We start from the raw sequence: 26,487 nt of genomic DNA on the forward strand, positions 1-26,487 counted from the left end.
AAAATAAATTCACACACACACACACACACACAAAAATGGGGGGGGAGGGAAGAAGACATAACAATTGGTATTCCTTGAAGTTGATACGACAAGTGAACAGAAAGGTCATTGTTGAGAGGGAGGGGGAAGAGAGAGGAGGTAGGTAGGTTTCGGTAATTTTCCACAATAATCAACCACATTGTGTCAGGCCTTAAAAACTAGCACCACCTTAAGTGACATTACAAGCAGCGCCATTATGGGCCCACAAGGGCATATTAATGTGGCAGCCTAAGATGGCACTGGGAGGAAGCAGGATGGGAGTGTCTGTGGGAACCTTGCCTTAGCCCTTATTGGCCAAATATGCACTTCAATGCTTGTGAACACTGCGTGATTGCAATAGCTAGGCATTGAGACAGGATGCATGCTCTCATAACCTTTAAGCTGATTGGAGGATGTAAAAACCTCCCTTCCCCATTTGCCTTTAAAAGCAAGTGCTTGTGTGATAATAAATGGAACTGCTCGACAGAACCCCCGCCGTGTCTGAGTGTCCTTTAATGGGCTGGTTGAGACCAGCGGCTGTGCTCACCTCTCTTCATGGCTCTCTTCCCCCATCTCCTTCCAATGGGGACCAGAGGGAAAGAGGAATCTGGGCAATTCGCTCGCCCACAAAGGGAGAGACTGATAGTGAGGCAAGAGCTGTTCGGGTCGGCCAGCGGCGGACCCGACAACATTGTATATCAACAAATTAAAATAAAATATATAAAAAAATAAAGTAAAAAAAAGGGGGAGGGGAATGATGCCCTGTGTTCTCTAAAGTTTCACAGCCTTGGGGTGCTCATGACTCAGATGAGACATCCTGTTCTTAAAGGATTTATGTAAGTTCTTAAAGTTCTTGAAGCACCAATTAATGTATAGGTTGCTATCTTTGTAATGTCTGAGTAAATATGCTCCAGCTGAGAACCAAAATCTATCTCCTCGATCATGTCAAATAGTTCCAATCCACATTAAGCTCCACTATGCCCTGAAACAGCTTGAAGCAGTAAAATTAGTCAATGGTCCATTCCATAAAAATGGAAGGAACTATTGACAGTGGGGAAGTTGTTGGGGTGAGAAGGACTGAAACTATGCTGGGAACTAAAACTGCCTAGGCTGCAAGGGGTTGGAACAAGATTTGAAAAAGGACATCTTTTCTCTCTCCACTCTTTCTTCCCATTCCCTGAGTTTCTTGCTTGCTGTAAAGCTACAGACTACACCACTTTTCTGGTTACAGCAATAGCTATGCCAATTGTATTGTTAGGGCTAGGGGTTTAGGGCCCACAGACCCTTCAAACCTGTTGTAAAGGCTGGGTCACAAGCCCCTCACACACAGGCTGGGTCACCTGAACCCTCACATGTCCAGGCTGGATTGCCAGACCCCTCACACACAGGCCCATGATAGGTAATTAGGAAAGATCCTAGGAGCATTGTCAAATGACATGAGCTCACTCCTCAGCAACAGCAGCAGTAGCAGCAGAAGCGGCAGCGGTGGTGGTCTCTAGGGGCATCCTAGAGGCATCCTGGGGGCATCTGGGGGCACTGGCAGTAACAGCTTACAGCAACAGCTTCCAGCAGCAGTAGCAGCCTCGCTGTGGCTCTCCCAGGGGTGTCCTGGGGCAAGAGGAGCACTGTGGATGAGAGCCACTCATCCTTTATACTTAAGTCCATAACCCGGAAAACCTGGGTGCACCTGCTCAATTACATTACACAATAACCAAGGAACACCTGGGTCCACATGCGTATTTACATCAAATGCTTGGCAAGATTCTGAACATGTAAGGGGCCCTGATCATTTTCCTACATTTTCCCTACACTTGCTAAAGAGGAGAACAAGGCTGAGAAGTTATTCAGTACTTTGCAAAGCTAACAGTTCTTTCTTTGACACTTGTAATGTTTTAAGAAATGATCAAGGCCAAATGACTGGAAGCTGTCCTTGGACAAGAGCCAAGTCAACTAGAACTCTGTGACGTGAAACTATGCTAAAGGCTGCAGAAAAGATGATTCTACACTGGAGCAAATAAAATCTTGCAGAGTCCCAAGATAACAGTGAAGAGAACAGAAACCAGAAGCAGCCTTGGTGAGACCTCCTGATTCATAGACACAGACCCCTCATACCTCAGGTACCCTTCTCTCCTGCTTTTTACCTCCCATGTTCCATTCCTCCAAGCCCTCATTTAGGAGCCCCTCAGTAAATCAAAATCTTTGAGATGGGATAGTCTACCATCTCCTTCAGCTGAATACATCTGCTTTTCTAACTCCAACCATTTGACTTCTGAAGTTTTTTTCTCCTTGAGGGTGTGGGCATCTGGACCTGAGTTTGGTGGCACTGAGGTCTGCCATCCCTGTCACAACACGGGAGGCTGCATCCAAATCTACAGGAGGTAGCACATCTGTGCTCTGGACAAGACCTGCTATAAGCCCTACTGGGACTGACTGACCACCAATTATAGTGGAAGCCCAAGAGGACAGGAATTTGGTCTGTTCTCTTCGATGGATTATGCTAAGTGCCTACAAAGGTGACTGTACATGACAGGCACTTCATATATGTTTGTTGAATGAATAAACCCCAGCCAGCACTTCCCCGGACATCTGAGTGGACCTCGGCCCCCTTTGTCTGCCCCCAGGGACCTCTAGATGGAATCCCAAACCTCTCTTACAAATGCAAAACCAGTGCTAACAAAACCCAGGGGCCGGTGAGAGCTGAGGCAGGAGCACAGGAAGGCGGGTGTGTGTGTGAGGGGTCACTGCCCAGGTGGCCACACCTGATGCTCCAGCAAGTTCTCCAGTGTGTCTGCCTGAGTTGTCCCCACACAGCAGGCCTCCCATCTCTGGGGTGGGACAAGGGGGGGGTCACACAGTCAGGGCAGCTTGGATGCCCAACTCCTCCATGGGAGCAGTCAGTGACACCATGTCATAGAGGACACCAAGGATCCAAGAGGTTTTGACATGAGTTGACTTGTTGCAGGGCTGAGACGTGGCCAGCTGTGAGCTGTAACTGTAATAGAATGACATTTGTGTCACATTATGTGACGTGCAGCTACAGCCAGAACACAGGCATGAGTTGCAGTGAGGGAAATTAAGCTTTAATTACAAGGCCAAGTAACAGAGTCCAGGTGGCTAAAGCTCAGAAACACTCTGATCTCCGAGCACGCTTACAGGCAGGGAGTTTTAAAGAAAGTGTTGGGGGCAGGGGAAGGGGCTGCGCGAGTCACCAGTTGACTGTCCTGAGTGGCTGCATCTCTGAGCACAAAGAAGCAGGATCTCTGTGAATAAAGACACAACTTTTGGTTTCCTCTATCACTTACCAGGTTTTTATTAGTCTGTGTTTTTCACAGTTCACCCCCTCAGCCCATTCTGAGGGCTGGGAAAATTCTGGATTTTGTCCTGTAAAGACATTTTGAGGATGTGTGTCAAGATAATTTCTCCTGTCCCTGGAGCTAATGACTCAGTTTTATGGTCCTTCTCATCACTTAGGCAACATCCCATCCTGCCCAGCTGTCTTCTTGATACTTCCTTACTCAATTGCAAATCCTAAGTTCTTAATTACAGAATCTGTTCTCAGATCCTAAGTCAGCATTAGCTTGAGGGACCAAGGCCACAGCTCACTATCATTAAACTTTTGGGAGGGCTTCACCCAAATCAGTGTCCACTCAGTTATAGAACCCAGGATAACTAGACCACAAGGCTGTGTTCAAAGACTGTTCAACAATGACAGAAATGAAAATGATAATAATTACAAGAGTGATGATTTTTGAAATGGCAATGACAATGTTAATAATAATAATAGGAATAAAAATAAATCCGAGGAGGTGGCAGAGGAGTACAGTCCTCCCCGAGTGAACGAGCAGGTGCTCATGTCGGGACCAGGGGTGCTCTGGAGGCAGAGCAGAAGGAATGCAGCGTGACCAGGTTCTGTGAAGGTGAAGGACAGAAGGTAGGTGGGAAAGAACGCAGGAGAGTGGGGCCAACAGGAGACTCGTGTGTGGAAAACACCAGGTGAGCCTTGGGAAAAGAGGAAACTGATGCCACTCCCAGAGCCCAACACCACCTGGGTAGAGTGAGGGTTACGGTCGGTGTTGATGTCAAGGTTCGGGTTCTGGTTAAATTAGGGATAGGGGGTGGAGATAGGATTAGGGGGTGGGGTTAGCATTAAAGGTTACCTTTGGTTTTAGGGAGTAGGGTTAGGATTAGTGGGTAGAGGTTAGGTAGTTTGGGGTTAGAAATTAATGTTACACTTGGGGTAGGGTTATGTGCTAGTGTTAGTGTCAGTGGTTAAGGATAGGCTTGCTGTTGGGGTTAGATTTAGAGATTAAGGTTAAGGCTTATTAGAGTTCAAGGTTTAGATTTAGGCTTAGGGTAAGGTTAGGGTTAGGTTTCAGTTTAGAGGAAAGAATTGGGTTTAGGGGTTAGAGTTGGAATTGGAGGTAAGTGGTAGGGTTTGGGGATAGGTAATGTGTATAACATGTTAGGAGTTAAGGATTATGGTAATAGGTTTTGTTTATGGTTTAGGGTTTAGGCTCAGTGGATAGAGTTGAGGATTATGGTATGTTAGTGAAAGGGTTAAGGGTTTAATATTAGGTATTAGAGGTTAGGGTTAAGAATGAATCTAAGGGGCTGACTATTTAGCTTAGTTGGTTATAGCATTATGCTGATAACACCAAGGTCCAGGGTTTGATTCTTGCACTGGCTAGCTGACAAGAAGTAAAATGAATTAGATGCAAGGCCAATTGGAAGTTGGTATTGTCCCAACCTCCAATGACAGTTGCCAACAAGAGAAATTTATGGGTAGAGAGAAAGCTCTGTAGGGTGGAATTTGTGACTATACAGGTGTGGTCCGTGAAGATAAAGAAGATGTTGGAGATAAAACCTGGACATCTGGCTCCTCTGACTGATTAGATGCTGGTACTGATGGCTGAAGAAGGGGATACTGACAAGGTCAGACTCAGATAAAGAGCTTGAGGGTCATTTTAGTCACACTGAGGCCCAGGTGTCCTCAGAGCACAGATTCCCTTTCTAGAAAGAGTCAATTAGACAGGTTCAGTTCTTGGACCCAAGGACATGTTTAACTCCTGGTGAGAGGCACAAAGGACTTCTGGGCCCCACCATGCCTGATGTAATCACTGTCCAGTGAAGTCCACCCTGAGCACATCCACACTGTAGGTGGAAACTCCACTGCCCAACTGGTCACCATTGTCCTGCATGTCCAGGACCCAATCCTTCTGGGGCCCCAGAACCTTCCAAGTGTATAGGGCCTGGAGGCTGAAGTGACCAGTGAGGAGTGGCATAAATAGGTGAGGAGAGATGCTTATGGGGAAGCTTCTATTTATGTAAACCAAGATGGTCTTTTTCAGGGCACAGGGTATGACTCTGAGCCAAGGGCACTTGGTTTCAGGGAAGCCAGGAATAGTAGATTCTGAAGGGTGGGGCCACCGATCCTCCCAGGAGGCAGTCCTGCACAATGAAACTGTCCACCCCCATCTGAGATCTTGTTAGACCAGGATATCACGAACTTCTCAGAACACAGCTTGTATAAAAAATATAAATAAATAAAAGAGGAGACTCTTGTTTAGTGAGAAACTGAGCAGCATCCACTAGGTGGGAGGTAGGGAAGCTTGGTGATCTGGGTTTGCAAGACTTCTGCTTGAGAGAGAAGTGCCACTTCCAGAGGGGTCAAAAGAAAAGTGAATGTTTAAGTCCAGAATATGATCTGCTCAACCTGAAGTGCCTGGCAGATATTTGAGTGGAGGGGCATAGTTATAATCTATCTAAGTATTAGTAATGACACAGACACCACCCTGACTACTGTATGGGCCAATTTGTGTCTTCCTCCCTCCCCTCCAAAATTATTTTGCAATCTTAAACCCAGGAACTTCAACAGGTGACTGCATTTTGAGATAGGGTCTTTAAAGAGGTTGTTAGGTTAAAATGAGGCTGGGCCCTAATACAATCTGACTGTTGTCCTTAAAACAAGAGGATAGTAGGACATACATAAACACACCAGCGGTAATTGTACACAGAGGATGACCATGTGAAGAGGAAAAGAAAAGGCAAACATCTGCCAGCCAAGGAGAGAGCCCCAGAGAAAACCAATCCTGCAGCACCTTGATCTTCAACATCCAGCCTTCAGAACTGTGAGAAAACACACTTGTGTTCTTTAAGCTGCCCAGTCTGTGGTGTTTTGTATGGCAGCCCAAGCAAACCCATACAAGTAGCCAACATGAAATCTAGAGTAATGTGATCAGATGTCTCTACTCATAGCAAAGGGGACTTGTATATTCTCCATTTAGTGAGGAGGTGCTACCATTCACAGCTTCTGCCAAAGTTAGTGATAAGTTTCTATTATGAGTTAAATTGTTTTCTCCTTTCCCCCAAATTTATTTGTTAAAGTCCTAATCCACACTCACAGAATGTGATGTTATTTTGCAGTACTGCCATTGCAGTTGTAATTGGTTAATCCTGTATGATTGATGTCCTCATAAAAAGGAGTTTGTGCACAGACCACACAGGGAGAACATTATGGGAAGATGGAGGCAAACATCAGGGTGATGATTATACAAGCCAAGGGATGTCGAAGATTGCCGGTACACTGGCAGAAGCTAGAGAAAGATGTGAGTCAGATTCTCTAGGGTCAGAATGATAGAGATGGCCTCCTTTTAAAATGCCCATCTCGGGCTGACCCCATGGCTCACTCGGGAGAGTGTGGTGCTGATAACACCAAGGCCACGGGTTCGGATCCCACATAGGGATGGCCGATTTGCTCACTGGGTGAGCGTGGTGCTGACAACACCAAGTCAAGGGTTAAGATCCCCTTACCGGTCATCTTTATGTAAAAATAAATAAATAAATAAAAAACAAAATGCCCATTTCGGGCTGACCCCATGGCTCACTCGGGAGAGTGCAGCGCTGGGAGCGCGGAGGCTGCGTGTTCAGATCCTATACAGGGATGGCCAGTGTGCTCACTGGCTGAGCGTGGTGTGGGCGACACCAAGCCAAGGGTTACGATCTCCTTACCGGTCACAAAAAAAAAAAAAAAAAAGGATAAAATGCCCATCTCAATTTTAATTTCCAACCTTGCCGATTTATAGAATTAAAACTTCTGTGTACAGACAAGAGTCAGAATATGAATCCTAAAGTGCATGAAGTGTTAACATGAAACACTGTACCAGGTGCCCTTGCTGCAAAGGAAGTGGTATTTAGTAAGAATACAGGGAGACCCAGAAGAAAAAGGAGTGTTCACAACACAAGACAGAAACCAAGGCCTCACGTTAGTTGCGTTACAATGAGACTGGTGAGTGTTAGTCTCTTACAGGTGTCAGATACATGGCTCATTGCCCTACAATGGCTGGAGCATTAAAATTTAGAATTTAATAGTGTCATGTCAATAGACGGTAATAATAACCAGTTCTTTATCTGGTAGAGAGGGACAAGCTTTTTCCAGTTGTGTAGTATAATCCATTAAAGACAGACAAATTAGTTTATTGGATGAGAACAAACATTTTCTAATGGCTTGGAAGAGAGCTACATATTGGTTTCTCATTTCTTTAACCATCTAAAGGAAAATAAATGCATGATTTTTTCATACTCTAAAATGCATCTGCAAAACTAAACGTGGGTTCTATAATAGCAGTGTGTACATGACAACTTTAAAAAGTAAAACTACTTATTAATATCATGCTGTAATTGGCCCACATTCAAATTTCCCCATTATTCTCACAATCCCCCAGGTTGTCAAGCCAGGATTTAATAAAGAATCAGAATTTCACCTCTCAATAACGTGACAGAGACCAGTCTTGATGCATCAGGTACTGGTCTGCTAGCAAGAATCCCTGCTGAGAAAATAAACAAAATTTTCTCCCAGGGTCCGTAAAGAATGACGACAGAGTCTTGGTAGAAATGTACTTTCACCCTGCATTGACATCACCAGCACAGGGGTAGGAAACAGCTATTCCACGTTCCTTCTATGCATGTGCTACTCCGTTCGCTCTGTCATCTGGAAAATGTAGTCTTACCTGCAATGACGACACCAGCGCAGGACTGTGGGAAGGGCTTTTCCGGGTTTATTCTGCGCATGCGCAGCTCCGCCCACACCGCCATCTTTTGTTTGGAAATTTCGGATGCTGCGGCTGCCCCTGCGCTGCTCCTTAGATCCGGGGGTTGGATTGTGCGTCCCTGAAGGTGGGTGCGAGGGTGGAAGAGGAGCCCGCGGGGCCCTGGGGGGCGGGACGGGTGTCCCGGCACTTGTTGGGCAGAAGCGCCGCGGGCCTCGGGCGGGCGGGGCCTGACGTGCGGCGCGAGCGCGGACCTGGGCCGGCCGGGGAAGGGGCGCCCGGGCTGCGCTTTCCCCGACGGCCCCGTCAGAGGACGGCGCTGCCGGGTGTGCAGAAGCCGGTTCCAGGTGTCCCAGAACCGGGGCTCAAGTCCAGGATGGCCACGGGAACGTGGGTGGGGGTGTGAAGACAGCGAGCCTGGGAGGTCCAGCTTCGCCATCAGGGAGCCTGGTACCGACCTATGGGGCAATCACTTTAAACATCTGTGACATGAGCGTGTTGATATTAGTGTAATGTCCGCACATTCCCAGAGAAATAATTGTGAGGTGTGTGCAGACGGTGGCAGTTGTGTTGTGGGGTTTCTTTGTGTCTCTTCAGGAAGTCAAGTTTCTTGTCCCTCCTGCACTGTGCAGCCTGTCTAGCGCTCCAGGTTTCAATTTGCAGAAGTTGATACACAACCTTGTTTCCAGGACAGTGACTTGTAGGAAGAAAATTGGGGTAGCGGATGTTGGTCCCATTTTCTTTGGAGTGAAGGAGGTATGACAAATGCATACAAAGGTATGACAGGGTGCCTTTGAAGGAGGGCGCCTTGTGAATAGGATTCCGACCTGGAGGAATATCACTATGACTGGAACCCTCTCAGCACTGCTTCAGGGTAGAGGCAAAAGAGTATCAAAAGGTGAAGATCCTGGCTTTGCACAGCCTAAACAATAATTGTATCTAGTGCTTAGAGCGCACCAGAGTTGGTTGATAATACCTCATTCAATAGATGTCTGAAACTGGATGATATCAGAAGGTTTGGGCCAACTTTCAGAAGGGAGAGGTGAATTAGACTGAAAAAGAGAGGCAAGAAACTAGGAGATGTTACTTATTGAAGGGGGTTTGAAGGTGTTCTCTGGGGTGCAGGAATAACCTGTCCCAGCTGAGAGGAGCTGTCTGCAGTGCTCTCTGAACACACTCCCATTCCTTCAATCTTCCCTCATTGTTCCCAGTGTCTGAGCTCTCTCAAACACAGCTTGTCACCAGTTTTGGCATCTAGAGATGTTCTGATGGTTCTGTATGTTCATAGTTCTTTTCTGGTCATTCTGGAATGGTTTTCCCCATATTTTTACCTTGTAAGAAAAGTGAAAATAATTGGATTGGAGAAAATGTGACTTGCCCAGGGTCACATGATTTGTTGATGTTAGACATCCTGACTTTTTGGCTAACGTTTTCCATTTTGCCACATTTAAGTCAAAACAATTGTTTGTTCAGTTTTGAGATTATTTTTGTAATGCCAAAGTCAACTTAGAGCAAACATTGCTTTAACATACATTGTCTTAAACACCCCTATCCTTTTTTTAACTCCAGTTCTTTCTTTGGATTGTGTCACCTCAAAGGGTAAATAATGTAAGTATTTCTCACTTAATGTCAATAATATATTCATTAAAATCATAACTCTTGCAGGAATATTTTGGAGGCAATTCTACATTATTTAAGATGGGAAAAATTAGACTGCACTTTCCTTCTACTCAAAACTAATTTCTCAAATGTAATTAAAATGCAAGTGTGCCTCAAAAAGTTCATGGACAGATTTCTATTCTCTTTTCATTCTATTTTCCCCCAAAATTTTGAAAGTACCCTGGTACAGTGCATTACTCACTTATAAGGAACACCGTTTTTATGTTGTATGTTTTTAAAGTAAACAACTTGTATGTGATGTAAAAAACAATACAAAACAAAAGTTACAACTTAGTTTACTGGTGTGCAAATAATTGTTTTTTATGATTCACATAGCCTCTATTAGAGAGGCAATGAAACTTCATTGAAGTACATGTAGTTAACATTCATTGTGATTTTCGAATCTATCAGTGGTTGTGAAGTCATATCGATTGTATTAGACTTGTAATTTAAGACTTTCTTCCCCACATAATTTTGTTAATTATGTTTTGAGTTTTGGGGACTTAGATGTATCATTCAGCATTTGCTATGTAAGAAACAAATCAAACCCCAATGGCTTAAAAAAAAAAAACAGCCATCTTATTTTTTTTGAAGTTCTATGGATCCACATCTTGGGGTGCCTTTAGCTGGTCAGTTCTCATTGTAGTGTTCCCTTGATTACAAATGTGGATTTAGTCACCTGGTATCTTGACTGAGGCTGTTTGGTTAAAGATGGCTGCACTCACATGTCCTGTGGTTTGTGCTGACCCTTGTCTGGGCCCTGTGTCTCCCCAGGCTTCTTCACAGTATGACTGTGTTTAAGAGGCAAGCTCCAATGGCAAGTACTTTTCAAACATACGTTTGCAGGACGTTTTCTAACGTGCCACTGTCCAAAGCAGGTCACATGACAAAGACTAGTTTATTGTCAGAGCATGCTATATGAGAGCTTGGGTACATGGAGATCAGTGTAGCAGAAGATATATACCTTATATGTATTTTTTTACCTATATACTCATGGGCAACATATGCTGGGTTAAAAGATGCACACTATCCAGATGTTTAGGTACATACAAAGAAGATATGTTTTAATGGAAACACCTTTTTTTTCGAGTCATGTGTGAACTTAATATATTAATAGGGTAACAGTTAATATAGCCAAAATATTTCTATAACACTAATTTTAGTGATGTCCCAATGTGTTTTTCTTTGGTTTAAGTTAAGTTATATGTTTAGGTAATATTGATTTGTGCTGTCAGTAGGTTATGTATGTTTTCATTAACCTAAAAATAAATTGTGTGTGTAATGTGTTCCTGTTAATGTACTTGTAGATGTATCTTTAATGGAATCCTTGTTGCCCCTTATTGAAGCATGAAGGACTGTTTTCTCACAGGAAGGCTTTTTGTTTGTTTGTCTTTTTCAGCTAATAAGTAGAGAGTTTTGGGAAGGAGAATCTAGAGCCAAGCCACAACAGTTCTCTGCTTAATCCACTCCATTCTCTTTTCTCCAAGCTATGTTGCCAGAGTGCACTGTGGGTTTACAAGAGCAACAAAAGATGAATAAATATCTGGTGAGTTTTGATTATTTATTACTCACTCTTTTTTTTATTGTGTTATGTGAGCTTTATGACATGCATAAATTGAATTTGAGAAGTACAAATGAGTAAAACTCAACTTGAAAGAAATGTATATTCATAAGATAAAGTTGGCATGTAAATATAGCAGTTTGTAAGACCTCAGAGTCATCTAAGTTGAATAAAAGTTTGTCTCTGGTCTTTGTGATGTCATGCGAAAAAGGCAGACACCTTGTTTACATGATTGGAATGGAACCTGAAAAGAGAATCTGCCAAATTCTCTTGGGATGTGAAGACTTGGTGGCACCCAATTCTGCAAAACCATCACTATTAGAAAGCTTTTCACTGCTGACCTGGAAATCAACATTTCTCAGTTTCTGCAGTGGAAATAGTTACTAAGTTCTAAGGCACAAGATGCTTGGTAAGATTTTTATAAAGCTTCTTAAATAAATCTAGTTACAGATGTCTTTGAAAGACTGTACTAGATTTATGGATAAGACCTAGAATTATAACCTTAATTATAGTTGAATCCAATGACTATTCTGTACTCTTTTTCTAACTTGGTTCTTCTGCTACATTTTGAACTCCTGTTCATGATATTCTCTTGGATATTCCTGTGTATTAATTTGTTAGTTTCTCTTGTGACTACACTGATGGTTTTCACTCTTTTCTCTTGAATTCTTCTACTTTCTTCTTCATAACATAGCTTATCAAAGTGCTTCATCCTGGGCCCTGTTCTTCTCATGTGAAATTCTTCTTGACTGATTCAGTCCTCTGTATTTTGCACTCCTCTTTGTCTCCAGGTTGCACTTCTTCCCTAGTCTTTTGATCATAGGTTGAACTCTGTTGAATGCTTGTTTGTAGCAATTAAAAATGTACCTCAAGGGGCTAGTTTGTTAGCTCAGTTGTTTAGATCATGGTGTTTTAACACCAAGGTCAAGGGTTCATATTTCTGCACCAGCCAGCTGCCAGGAAAAAAAAAATCACCTCAAGGTCAACAAATCTTAAATTAAAACCATTTCCCCTTCTTCTCTTATATATGTTATCACTACCACACAGCCACTGACATAAACCACCAAAATCAGATTTCTCCAGGACTCCTCCCTGTTTCTTGGGTCTAATTTTATCTTGTGTTAATTCCTACTACATTTGTTTGTTTGGTCTTTTCATTTTATTCTAATTTCTATATACACTGCCAGTATAGGAGGAGATGTTGGTGCTCATAAAGACAGTAACTTTGTTCCATTGGAAATATCTTTCTTGTAAAAACCCAAAGGTAGTGTTTGCTGGGCTATGAGATTCAATCCCTGGTGACCTACGCTTCTAGCCAGCACCTGTGGTGACATCCTTAGGAGTCCACGGGGAGAAAGTCTTCAGGAGTTACTGGGACATGTTTGAACAACGGTCAATAAAAAGACATGAAATAATAACAGAAAGTGCAAATTTTCATAATGTCTACCTTTTGCTTTTATAAATTTACATCAGTGATTCTGTTTGTAGCTTTTATTAATATACAGTTATTTGTAGTTCAGTAAGACCTATCATGTTTTTAAACTTTCTTACAGATTGTATTTTATTCTTCTCTTTCAGGTAATTACTTTAAAATGAATGAGAAAAATGGATTGAGCATTAGTCATCAGTATCTTTTTAAAGTAGAACTGCAGCTAACAGTTAAGAACGAAAATTGACAAAGCAGTTAACTGAACATTTACATTCACTACTGTAGTTTGAGATCTAACATAAGATGTGAAATGCTTTCTTTCTTTCTTTTGAATCTAATATTCACTCTTCATGTTTCAAATCAAAGTACTCCCTAAGGTCTCTAATAATTTTTTTGGTGTTCCAGTGATCTGTGAAACAAAGAATCACAAAACTTTGTAACTTAAAATAAGAACATCTTATTACATGTCACAAAGTTTAGGGTCAGTAAACTGAACAGGGTGGTGTGGGTTGGCTGCTACATGATGTCTCTGCTCTGAGCTGGAAAAATTAGTGGCTGGGAACACTGAGCAGACATCCAGCCTTCTCTTTGTGGACATGTTGGGCTTCCTCACAGAGTGGCATTCTGAGGGTAGTCAAGTTAGTCTGGCTTCTGCCAGAGCAAGTGTCCAAGAGGCCCAGCCAGAAGCTTCAAGCATTCTTGTTATCTCCACACAGATACTTTTGTATCTTTTCCACCATATTCTCTTAGTCAAGCACATTACTAAGACCAGCCTGGATTCAAAGGGAAGGCAATTAGATTCCACCTCTCAATAAGAGGAATAGTAAGACTTTGCAGCGGTCTTTAATAAACCACAGTGTGCTCTCTAACCATAAATTTCTACCACATGCAAAATATACTTTGCCCCTCTCAAGAGCCCTAGAAATATTCTATCATTGTGCAGTTGTCAAAAAGCCAATCTAAATAAGCTTGTGTCCTGTCTTCTTTTTAACACGCATGCAGCTTACAGTAAACAGACAGGCATGACCATATGTGCACTTTTCTTCAGACAGGGTTGGTGAGAAGGGGCAGGAGCCTGCAGGAACTGGTCTGAGTAGTTATTCCCATCAGGCATCTGCTTTAGTATTTCATTAGGGCCCAGTCCTGGTCCCTGGAAAAGATGCTTTGTGCCTCTTCATTGTGTCCTCTGGGTTCATCCCCTTCTCTGTCAATATCTCTTTTCCTTAAATGCCTGGGTTTGCAATTGACTGACTTTATTTACCTGTTTTTGTTTACTATATGTTGGGGGATCCAACGGCCTTCTTTTTAATTTTTTTCTGACTCTGGCCTTTTGATACAGGAAATTATCTGGTGTAATCACTGCCATAAAAGCATGGGTTTCCATTGTGCTAAAATCCATTAGAGCAGTGCTACCCCCACAGATTCTGAGTCAGTCCCTTTGTTCTCTGACCTCCCCCTCTCTCCAAGGTGGCTATTTCCTTAGAAGTTTAATTGTTTGCTAGGCACTGTGTGTCAGACCCTAAGGTACTTAGAAAGCTAGGAATATTTTTGGTCTTTAATCTCTTTTGGAAAACACTGGATTTGAGCCTTGCCCGAAAATAGTTTAACAGTTTGAAAATATTTTTCTAGGAAAAATGGTTTGAAAAATAGTTCTATTTCAAACTCAGCAAGTCCTGACTCCTTTATATTTTCTTTAAATTCTGTTTGAAAATTGAACATCCTTTTATTTTCTCAGTGACAGAGAAGGCCAGTAGCACATTGTGTCCAGAAGTCTCTTTTCGCAGACCCCGAGATGGTGAGATACCCTTTCCATTTTCCGTGTTATAGGAAGCAATAGTATGGCCTACATCCTCCAGTGTTCCATTTATTTCTAGTAATACAATTTGTCTTGAAGATTCTTTTGCTGGTATCAATATTTACACTTAAGCTTTTCATGATTTGTGTTGCTGTGGTAGACATGTTTTTATTATTTTACTTTTAGTCTTTTTCTTTGTATTTAAAGTGTGGTTCTCTGGACAACACATTGCTGGGTCTTACTTTCCTATCAAATCTGACAGTCTTTGCCTTAAGTAGAATGTTTAATGCAATTCCATTTAAATAATTATTCATAAGGTTTAATTTAAGTGTGATATTTTGCTGTTTTCTATTTGTATTTGCCTCATCTGCCTTTTAATTCTCTGCTTTTTATTTTTGAACTTTTTATCAATTAATTAATTTTTAAAAAATATTTTAATTTGATTAAATATTAATTTAAGCCAATAAATATTTTAATTGGTTTAGATTGGCTTTTTAAGTAATTTATTTTTAATTTTGGTAAAAAGCATATAGTATTAAGTTTACCATTTGAATCATTTCTTAACCTTTAAGTAGTGTTAAATATATTGACACTGTTGAGCAGGTGATATCCACAAGTTTTTTCTTTTGGAAAATTGAAACTCTATATCCATTAAATGACAACTCATAATTTCCCCCTTCTCCCAGCCTCTGGCAACCACCATTCTACTTTGTGTTTATAAAGTTTTGACTCTTATCAGTGGGACTGTGCAATACTTGTCATTTTGTGAGTGTCTTATTTCACTTTGCATAATGTCCTCAAGTTTCCGTGTTATAGCATAGGTCAACATTCCCTTTTTTCTTAAGATTAGATATTATTTCTCTGTATGTATATACATTTTATTTCCCCATTCATTCATGGGTGAACATTTGGGTTACTTTCACCTCTTGATTCTGCTATTAATTATTTTGAATATATACACAAAACTAGGATTTATGAATCCTATGGTAATTCTGTTTTTAATTTTTTGAGAAGTCACTGTACTATTTTTTTTTTTTTTCCTTTTTGTCTTTTTTCGTGTCCGGCAACGGATCGCAACCCTCAGTGTCGCGCCCGTACCGGACCGGGACCGGCAACGGGATCGCAACCCTCGGTGTTGCGCCTGCACCTCGCTCAGCCAGTGAGCGGGAACCGGTCTGTATGTGGGATCCGAACCCTCGGCGGGAGCGCTGCCGTGCTCCCAAGTGGCGCACTGTAGCAGTGCGCCACCAGGCCGGCCCTGTACTATTTTTTTTTAATAGGGGATGCATCACTTTATATACTCACATAAAATGCACAAAGTTTCCAATTTTGCCAATAATTGTTATTTTCTATTGGGTGTGAAATGATGTTTCATTGTGGTTTTGCATTTCTCTAATGACTAATGATATTAAGCATCTTTCTATGAGCTTGTTAGACATTGATATATCATCTTTATAGAAATGCCTGTGGAAGCCCTCTGCTTATATTTTAATCAGGTTATTTTGTTGTTTAGTTGTAGGCATTTTTAAAATGTATTATTGATGGTAATTTCTTATGAGGTAGATGATTTTCAACTTTTCTCTTTTGAGTTGCTAATGTAAATAGTATTGTGTTGTTTGTTTTAAATTTTACTTGGTCATTGCTGGGGTATAGAAAAGTGATTGACTTTTGTATATTAAGGTTGTATCCTTCAATCTTGATGTAATCAGTTATTAATTCCAGGAGGTTTACTTTTTACTTGCTAGGATATTTTACACATAATCATATCATCTGCAATTAAAGATAATTTTATTTATTTCTCAATCTGTAAATCTTTTATTTTATTTCCCTGTGCTATTGCACTACTCAGAACTTTTAGTGCAATATTGAAGGAGTAATGAGAGGATACATTCTTGCTTTGTTCCTGATTATCTGGGAAAGCTTTGAGTTTCTCACCATTAAGGGTGATGTTAGCTGCAGTTTCCTATAGATAATCTTTATCAAGTTTTGGTGTTCCCCTCTATTCCTAGTTTACTGAGAATTTTTATGATTAATGGGTGCTGTATTTTTTCAGATGCTTTTTTTGCATCTATTGATGTGACCATGTGATTATTTCTTTTATCTTTTCAGTGTCTTCATGTTATGAGTTACATTAATTGATGTTCATATGTTGAACCACCCTTGCTGACCTGGGATAAATACCACTTGGTCATGGTGCATAATTCTCTTTAGACATTGTTGGATTAGGTTAGCTAATACTTTATTGAGCATATTTGCTTCTATGTTCATGAGAGATAACAGTTTGTAGTTTTCTATTCTCATAATATCTTTTTGTCTTGTTTTGGTACTGAGGTAATGCTGTCCTTATACGATGAGTTGTGAAATACTTCATCTTCTATTCCCTGCAATATATTGTAGGAAGTTGGTATATTTTCTTCCTTAAATGTTGGCTTCAGTTCTCCTGTGAACACTTCTGGGCCAGTGATTTCTGTTTTGAACATTATTATTTGTTTACTTAATTTCCATAATAGATAACAGGCCTATTCTCATTGTGTATATTTGTGTGTGTGAGTTTTGGTAAACTGACTTTTAGTGAATGGGTCCATTTTATGTAGGTTGTCAAATGTGCAGAGTTGTTTATAGTATTTATTATTTGTTTAATGTCCAGAGGATCTGTACTGATGTCCTTTCTTTCATTTCTGATATTAGTAATTTCTATCTTGTGTTCATTATCTTTTTTTAGCTAGACTGACTATAGGCTTATCAATTTTATTGATCTTTTCAAAGAATCTGATTTTTAGATGTTTATTTTTTCTCCACATTTTCTTTATGAATTTTATTTCTGTTCTAGTTTTTATTTCTTTTCTTCTCTTTCCTTTCAATGTAATTAGCTCTCCCCCCCCCCCCCCGCATTTTCCAAAGGTAGGAAGCATAGATTCATTTTACATGTTTTTTTAAAAAGTATGCATTCAGCGCCATAAAAAATTTTGAGAACACTGTTATATCTGTATCCTACAAATTTTGGTGTCATTTTCACCTTTTTTTCTCTCTCATGTCTACCCAGTATGGGAATTGAAATCCTTGACCTTGGCATTACACAGCTGTGCTCTAACCAAGTGAGCTAACTGGTCAGCCCCATTTCTCTTTCATTTACCTAAAAATATTTTTAATCTTTCTTGAGTTTTTTTTTTAAACCCATATGTTAGAGTGTGTTGTTTAATCCCACTCTATTTGGAGACCTTCTAGTCATTGCTCTGTTAATGATTTCTAGTTTACTTCTTTTGTGGTCTGAGAGCACATGTTATATGATTTCTATTATCTTATTTTTCCTAAAGTGTGTTATATGGCTCTGAATATGGTCTTAGTGATTTTTTTTATGTGAGTTTGAGAAGAATGTGTATTTTCTTGTTGTTGGAAGAAGTAGTCTGTAGATATCCATTATATCCAGATTGTGTTATTGAGTTTAACTATTTCTTTTATGGTTTTCTGTCTGCCTTATTGGTTCATTTTTGATAGAGGGTATTGAAATCTCCAGTTTTGATAGTGGGTTCTTCTATTTCTTGAAGTTCTATTAGGTTTGGTGTCACATCATTTGATGACCTGTTGTAAGGCACATACACATTAAAAATTGTCCTCTGTGAGAACTAACTCCTATATTATGATGTAATGCCACTTTTTCTTCTCTGTCTTATGTTTAAAGGTAAAGTGTTTCTGCAGATTCTGTGCTTGTTTTTTTTTTTGTTTTGTTTTGTTTTTTACTTTCAACCTCTTAGGTTCATTCACTGTGATGTCTTCAGATAATATGGAAATTTTGATACTTTCCAAATCTTTATTGTCAGCTTAACTTTCTCTCTTGAATACTGGAATCATATATCCAGTTGCCACTTGGACATTTCCACAGATATTTCAAGTATTATGGATTCAATTTTGTTTCGCTTTTGCTCTTTATATATTTTTCCCATTTTTCAAACTTTCCTTTGCAGTGCCAAGACCTAACTAGCTCTGCATATGTAGATAGCCTGAGAGTAAAACTCTTCATTTTAATTTCTGCACAGCAAATTACTAGCACATTCTGTTTCTGCTTTTTTGTTCCCTATTTCTTTTTTATAGTCTTGTCTGTCTTCTGTGTGCTTCTTTCTCTATGTTGTAATGTAGTTGGTCTTCTGTCACTCTTCACTCTTTCTTTTTCCCTCTGACTCTCCCTAAATGCCTTTTCCATTCTCCTTGAAATGGATGACTATTAAAATGCAAATAAAGTTGTGTACTTACAGGACCACAATATTTGCTCCCTGTGGTTTAGAAAATTGCAGCATACACCCTGGTGTGGACAGAAGCAATCCTTTGGCACATAGGAAGAAAATTTCAGTTTGCCTTTTTTATGTGCTTTTAATTCATAAGTAATTAAAAAGCATTGATAACTACATAAAATGTTTTCCACTTTGAAATAGGTCCCAAATTTAAGTGCAGAATCTATAACCAGTTGCTTCAACATTGTGTTTATCTCTTTTGCTGCCCAAGATCATTCACTCAGACATGGTGCTATGTGTAGTTCCATTAATGTGGGGTGTGTTCTTAGTGTTCTTGTGACGGGATTTTTGTTGTTGCCTCATATTCATGAGACCATGCAGTTCACATGGTAGAGTGTCACATCTTTGGCATTTCAGTGAAGTGGAAACTGAATAAAAAATAAAACTATATTTTCTATTTCTTTTTTACACCAGTCTATATTGAACTTGTTCAATTTTGTTCATCTAACACAGTATTTCAGGTATGTTTTAATACTTTTGTCTTCATGCCTGTTTATACTCTCCTGGGTAAAGAAAAATTTTGTTCACACTTTTATCACCAGCAACAATTATATTAAGGTATAAGCTAAGATTCATAATATTTTTAGTAATTAATAACTTATTACAGTTCCAGGATATTTGTCCTTTGATTCTTCCTCCCATTCTGTGGAGTACAAAAAATGGCATCTTGTATAATACACATATAACACATGCACACACAGAGGTGTGAACTCCCAGATTTCTGTATTGTGACCCAGGGATGTTGACTTGAGTTGGGAACAATGTGTCATTACAGGAGTTGGTGTCATTTGAGGATGTGGCTGTGGACTTCACCTGGGAGGAGTGGCAGGACCTGAATGATGCTCAGAGGACTTTGTACAGGGATGTGATGCTGGAGACCTACAGCAACCTGGTGTCACTGAGTGAGTAAAACTCCCCAGTAACTTTCAGGAGATAGTTTCTTCTTAGTTCTTAAATATAGGAAACATTTATAGGGTTTCATGCTGTTTTGGTAAGATTATATTACTTGAAAATATGCTATCTCTCTTTATCATGAGGTTCAAATTGGCCTGTTTATTGCACAACATCTGAAGCTGAGCTCTTGCTATTATTCCAAGGATCAGATTTAGCAGTTTTACAAAGTCCTACATTACTTCCCATTAACAGAACACTGCATTAACAAAGCTGAGGTGGTTGTCAAGTTAGAACAAGGAGCACAGCCAGGAAAAATAGAATGCCCAAAACAGGTCCTGCAAGGTTTGTCAGCACATACAGGGCAGAAGCCAAGAAAAGTAAAGTCCTTTAGATGTTGGAAGTGTTCATCCATTTCTGACAATTTTTCCCCCACGTCCCAGACTTGAGGATGGCTCATCTGCAATTCTGTACTACATAATCTCCAAGGTGGCATGTCCCACATACATCTCAACGTTTTATTTTGCTGAATCTGTTTTATATGTACCCCTAATTTAATTCCTACTTTTCTCTTCTTTGGCATTTATTTTTCCTATTTGATTTCTTACCCTTTTCATTTATGCTTGTGTCCTCAATTGTCATGTACATTTTTTTCATACTGTATCTGTTTGTTTTCTGTTGCTTCTGACAGAATACCTGCAACTAGGTAATTTATAAAGAAAAAAATTTTCCTTACAAGTCTGTTCTGGAGACTCAGCATTCCATGGTCAAGAGTTTGCATCTGGTGAGGGCCTTTGTTCTGGTGTGGACTCTTCACAGAGTCCCAAAGTAGTGCAGGGTATCAAATAGCAAGTTGATAAGAAAGTAGGAAAAGAGGTACAGCAGTGAGCCTTGTAACATCACATTAAAAATGATGAAGCTGAGGAGAACCCTGAATGGGAGAATGGAAAGGGAAAGTCCTTGACTCTGAAGGAAAACCAGAAGATTCTGGGTATGAAGGACATGTGAACTAAGGGTTCCATGTTGAGGGGATAAGATTATTGTTTGGGGACCGGCCTGGTGGCGCACTGGAGAGTGCGCCGCTTGGGAGCACGGCAGCGCTCCCGCCGAGGGTTCGGATCCCATGTGGAGACCGGTTCCCGCTCACTGGCTGAGCGTGGTATGGGCGCAACACCGAGGGTTGCAATCCCGTTACCGGTCAGTAAAAAAGACAAAAAGAAAAAAAAAGATTATTGTTTGGAAATGGAGTTCAAAGTTAGTATTTTTCTATTTCCTTTATAGAATTTATTCAGAAAAAAAATCCCAATGAGGAATGTACAGATTATTTTTATGAGAATAGAAGACCACCAAAACTTCACTGTGCAAAACAAAAGCTTTTCCAAGAAATGAATTATCAAGTGGGGGTCCAGGTACTAGAAAATGGGAATAGACTACAAGTTGTTCTGAATAGGAGGTGAAAGAACAATTTTCAAAGATGGTAGGAAGAGCCTTGGGTGCAGAACCAAATATTTTAGAACAAAATTATTGTAATCATTTATGAGAGGCAGAGGAAGTCAGGTTAAATGAAAAATTTGGAAGAAGCTATCTTTATCTAGGTTGGAAGATAGGATATTTTATTATCTGAAAAACTTCACTTTCCTATAGCCATTTTCTAAGGTAAAGCATATAAACATAAATGCAAAATCCTTACTCTAGTCCATATCTTGATAACAAATTGGCTCACTTCTTTACCTGAAAGTAGCTGATGAAGGAAAACCTAGCCACCTTCATAGTGAAATAATGAGAAATTGCAGCAGGAGACACCTACTGTTATAAAAATAAAAGAGAATGGTGTAAAGAAATGACAGGTGCTTAGTTGAAAACTTCAAGTAGATAGAAGGTAAAAATTCTTAACAAATATTTACACATAAATGAAAACTTAAAAAGGAAGAAGGAAAGAAAAGCATGGTATAATGTTAGAAAATATGTTAGTACAATATTACATTGTCAGTAAGGAGAAATTCCATAAACTAATGAAACATATTCATTATTGCTTTTTTTTATAAAATCATTTGTTACTAGAATTGGAAGGCACTTTTGTACCTTTACTTGAGCAATCAATGGCATATGCTTATGTGAGGCTCATAGATATTTTTTTTCTCATTTCAGATGTCCAGATAGATGATGACCTACTGGAGAGTAACCAAGAAAGTCATGGTAGATGTTTGCAGCAAATTGTAATTACCAACAGCAACACATCAGCTGAGGAGAGAATTGTGTTAGGAAAATCATTTTATTTGAATTTTTATCATGTTTTAAATCCAATTAAAAATAATGGAAACTATTCAGGAAAGGGACAGGAGGAGATTTATATATGTCAGAATTCACTTCTTCCTAGAGAGCATGATGAGCTACCTGCTGGAGAGAGACCTGATGACCATCATGTAACTAGAAATGTGCCCAGACATCATGAGCATCTTAGTCAGCATCCCAATATTCAAACTGGGAAGCAGCCTTTAGTATACAGTGGAAAAGGGAAATCCTCCAGCACAGAGCCAATAATTACACATAAAAAGATACATATGGATGAGACCACCTATAGGTATAATGAATATGGAAAAGGCTGTGCTGAGTCAGCTGTCATTGCCCAAGAAATAAATCAGGTAGAAAGGAAAACTTTTCAATGTGGTATATGTGGGAAAATGTTCTATAAAATAAATGAACTCACTAAACATCAGATTATGCACACAGGAGAGAAACACTGTAAATATACTGAATGTGACAAATCTTTTATTAAGAAATTATTCCCTTCCTCACATCAGAGAACACCTACAGGGGAGAACCTTTGTGGTTGTAATGAACATGAGAAAAATTTTTGTCAGATGTCAGACCTTACAATGCATCAGAGAATTCACACAGGAGAAATGTACTATGGAAGTATGAACTGTGGGAAATACTTCTATAAGAATTTACTTCTCGGCTATCCTGAGAGAATTCGCACAGGTGAAATACCATATGGATGTAATGAATGTACAAAATTTTCCTACCATGAGTCTGCCCTCTCTGTTTTTCAGAGAATTCACACAACTGAGAAACCATGTAAAGAACATAAAAACATTTTCTGTAGTACTAAATGTGGTAAAATCTTTCACCAAAAGTCACACTGCAGCAGCCATCACAGAATTCACACAGGTGAGAAACCATGTGAATGTAAAGAATGTAACAAAGCTTGCTTCCATAAGTCAGTCCACATTTTATATCAGAAAGCTCACACTGGTGAGAAACCACATCAATACAAAGAATGTGGAAAAGCTACTAACCAAAAGTCAGACTTCAGCAGGAACAAGAAAATTCACACAAGTGAGAAACCATATGAATGTAAAGAATGTGGAAAAGCTTTTAACCGAAAGTCAAACCTCAGCAGGCATCAGAGAGCTCACACAGGTGAGAAACCATATGAATGTAAAGAGTGTGGAAAAGCTTTTAAACATAAGGCAGACCTCAGCAGGCATGAGAGAACTCACACAGGTGAGAAATCATATGAATGTAAAGAATGTGGAAAAGCTTTTAACCAAAAGTCAGATTTCAGCAGGCATGAGAGAATTCACACAGGTGAGAAACCATACAAGTGTAAAGAATGTGGAAAAGCTTTTAACCAAAAGTCACACCTCAGTAGGCATCAGAGAACTGACAAAGGTGAGAAATCATATGAATGTAAAGAATGTGGAAAAGCTTTTAACCACAAGGCTGACCTCAGCAGACATGAGAGAACTCACACAGGTGAGAAACCATATGAATGTAGAGAGTGTGGAAAAACTTTTAACCGAAAGTCAAACCTCAGCATCCATCAGAGAATTCACACAGGTGAGAAACCTTATGAATGCAAAGAATGTGGAAAAGCTTTTAACCAAAAGTCATCCCTCAGCAGCCATCAGGCAACTCACACAGGTAGGAAATCATATGAATGTAGAGAATATGGAAGTACTTTTAACCAAAAGTCACACCTCAGTAGCCATCAGAGAACCCAGACAAATGAGAAGCCATATGAATGTAGAGAATGTGGAAAAGCATTTAACAAAAAGGGAGACCTCAGCAGGCATGAGAGAACTCACACAGGTGAGAAACCATATGAATGTAAAGACTGTGGAAAAGCTTTTACCCGAAAGTCACACCTCAGCTTTCATCAGAAAACTCACACAGGTGAGAAACCATATGAATGTAGAGACTGTGGGAAACCTTTTACCCGGAAATCAGACATAAGTAGGCATGAGAGAATTCACACAAGTGAGAAACCATATGACTGTAAAGACTGTGGGACCGCATTTAACCAAAAGTCACACATCAGCAGGCACAAGAGAACTCACACAGGTGAGAAAAAATATGAATGCAAAGGCTGAGAAAAGTTTTTAACCAAATGTCATACCTCAGCATTCAGAGAACTCACACAGGTGAGAAACCATATGAATGGAGAGAAAGTGGAAAAGCTTTTAACCAAAAATCACACCTCAGCAGCCATCACAAAATTCACATTGGTGAGAAACCATGTGAATGTAAGGAATATGGGAAAACAGTTTATGGAACTCACCATAATAAACATGAACAAATTGACACATGGGAAAATCCCATTAGTGTAATGGCTGTGGGAAAAATTTTTGCCATAAATCACACCTCATGTTTCATCAGAGAACTTACACCAAGAAGAAGTCCTATAAATGCACAACTGTCCCTTGGCATTGCAGGTTGGATCCAGGAGCCCCTTTTGATGAAAACTCTTGCAAATGATCAAACACCTTCTGTAAATGGTATACTGTTTCAACATTACCTATGCACTTTTGTCCGTGTCCTTTACATCTTGAGTAGATTATTTAAACTACTGAAAATAGAAATAATTCCTTGTAAGTAGTTGTTATACTGTGTTATTTTTTTTACTTGTATTATAGTTTTTTTTTTTTCTTTTGATTTCTAACAGTTTTTATAAGTGTTTGGTTGATTCAGCAGATGTGCAACCCTCAGAGATAGAAGGAGGTCAATAATTGTGAAAACATCTTTTTTCAGCAGTTACAGGGCTGGCTATAGTTAGTACATTGTTAGAACATGGTGCTGATAACACCATGGGTCCCTCTACTGGCCAGCCACTGTAAATAAAAAAAAAGAAAGAAAGAAAAGTAAAAAGAACTCACCATGCAGCTGTCATGAGATAATGTAAAAAGAACTCACCATGCAGCTGTCATGAGATAATTTACACATGTGGGAAATTATTAGGGTATTTATTTTCTAGAACGCACCATGCAGCTGTCATGAGATAATTTACACATGTGGGAAATTATTAGGGTATTTATTTTCTAAACTCCTTTTTTTCTCTTGTACATATGTCTACAACCTCAGCCTTTAATTGTTGTGTGTGTAACACTGTAATTTAGCTTTGTTCAGGGGAGTATGGAAACAGGTAATAAATATTACTTCCAAGACAGGCAATTAAAAAAAAAAACACGCATTTTTCTGTGATTTCTCATGTTCTCTGGGACTGAAGGGCAGATGAGTCCTAGGGTGGAGTTGGAAGCCCCAGGTGGGAGAAATCCACCATAATTTAAGACTGACTGAATTGAAGAAACCATAGTTCTTTTCAACTCTATCCCCAAACCTCTATTGATAATATAAATAAGAAATACTATGGTTTGCTATTTCATGTGTGATTGCTTTGTGTTACAACACAAATAGCCCAATGTGCTGACTTTGTGAACTTTCTGAGAGAAGGTACCACTTCTTGAATATGAGACTATTGACACAGAAGAGAAACCTGTATTGTCACCTTTCACACCCAAGTCTGCTTATGGGAAAATTAAATTATGGGGAGAAACAATGCCATAAATATGGAACACCTTATCAGGCAGGGACTTCCCATTTAACAGTGACAATGTTTATCTTCATCAATATCTTTAATGTGTCAAAGCTTTCAACATAACTTTCATTTTTATATATCAGATAATTTGAAATGGAAAGAAAACTGTCAATTTATGTCTATTTTCAAATAGAATTGATAAATGTACTTTAAAAGTTTTGACTAACAACAGTTAAATATGAGTGGTGATATTGCCTGCCAGGGGACATTTGGCTATGTCTGAAGACATGTTTGTTGTCATAACTGGATGTTAAAAGGTCTAGTGGGAAGAAGCCAGAGCTCTTGCTACACAGCCTACAATGCATAAAATAGCCCCAAGTGTGCTGCATTTATGCATATAAGTATTATTTGTTAAAAATTTATCTTGATAGAAGCCAGCACAACTACAGGTAGGAAATATGTACACATAGGTTAATAAATAGTGTGACTTACCTCCAAATTTTTTATTAGCCTATTCATTGTTACAAATCATATTTTTTGTGCCCCTTATCCAATCTCTAGTATTCCCCTTCACCTAATAACCATAGATTTGTTCTCTCCACCTGATAGACTAACTGTTCATCTGTTGCTTGGTTGTCTAGACTGTCCAGAATGGAGACAGATGTGATCAAGTCCTCCCTGTTATTATAAATCAGATGCTTCTTTTACTCTGGAGTGAGTCATGTGGAAAGAGTGTGTGTTTTTATTTTTTGTCTCTGCTGGTGCCTCTCCTTGTGTCAGTGCAGTTGAGAGTCTGGTGTGCTATCTGCACAGTGGCTGTGACTGCTGCTATAGAGCCTAGCTCCTCTTGCAGTAGCCATGGCAATTGTGGTGGCTATGATAGGCTACCTGCATGAAAATGGTGTTTTGGGCATGCTTTTTACCTGGTTGCAGCTGGGCTCAGCTTCCTCTGACTCGATGCCTTAGTACCCCATTGTGGCCAAGG

At 39.7% G+C, this 26,487-nt stretch overlaps 1 protein-coding gene across 1 annotated transcript; it reads left to right on the forward strand.

Moving 5' to 3' along the window:
* The first annotated feature begins 8,106 nt into the window (after nt 1–8,106).
* LOC103607694 (zinc finger protein 665-like) lies at nt 8,107–24,590 on the forward strand. Its single transcript, XM_008592170.1, is given in 7 exon segments — nt 8,107–8,190; nt 8,661–8,961; nt 9,633–9,671; nt 11,122–11,268; nt 19,569–19,695; nt 21,833–24,052; nt 24,055–24,590. Coding segments are annotated over 4 exon segments (2,916 nt in total). The 5' UTR covers nt 8,107–8,190; nt 8,661–8,961; nt 9,633–9,671; nt 11,122–11,211; the 3' UTR covers nt 24,567–24,590.
* Nucleotides 24,591–26,487: the final 1,897 nt, after the last annotated feature.

This window comes from Galeopterus variegatus, unplaced genomic scaffold (assembly GCF_000696425.1).
Source record: "Galeopterus variegatus unplaced genomic scaffold, G_variegatus-3.0.2 Scaffold7633, whole genome shotgun sequence".
NCBI classification, from domain to species: domain Eukaryota; kingdom Metazoa; phylum Chordata; class Mammalia; order Dermoptera; family Cynocephalidae; genus Galeopterus; species Galeopterus variegatus.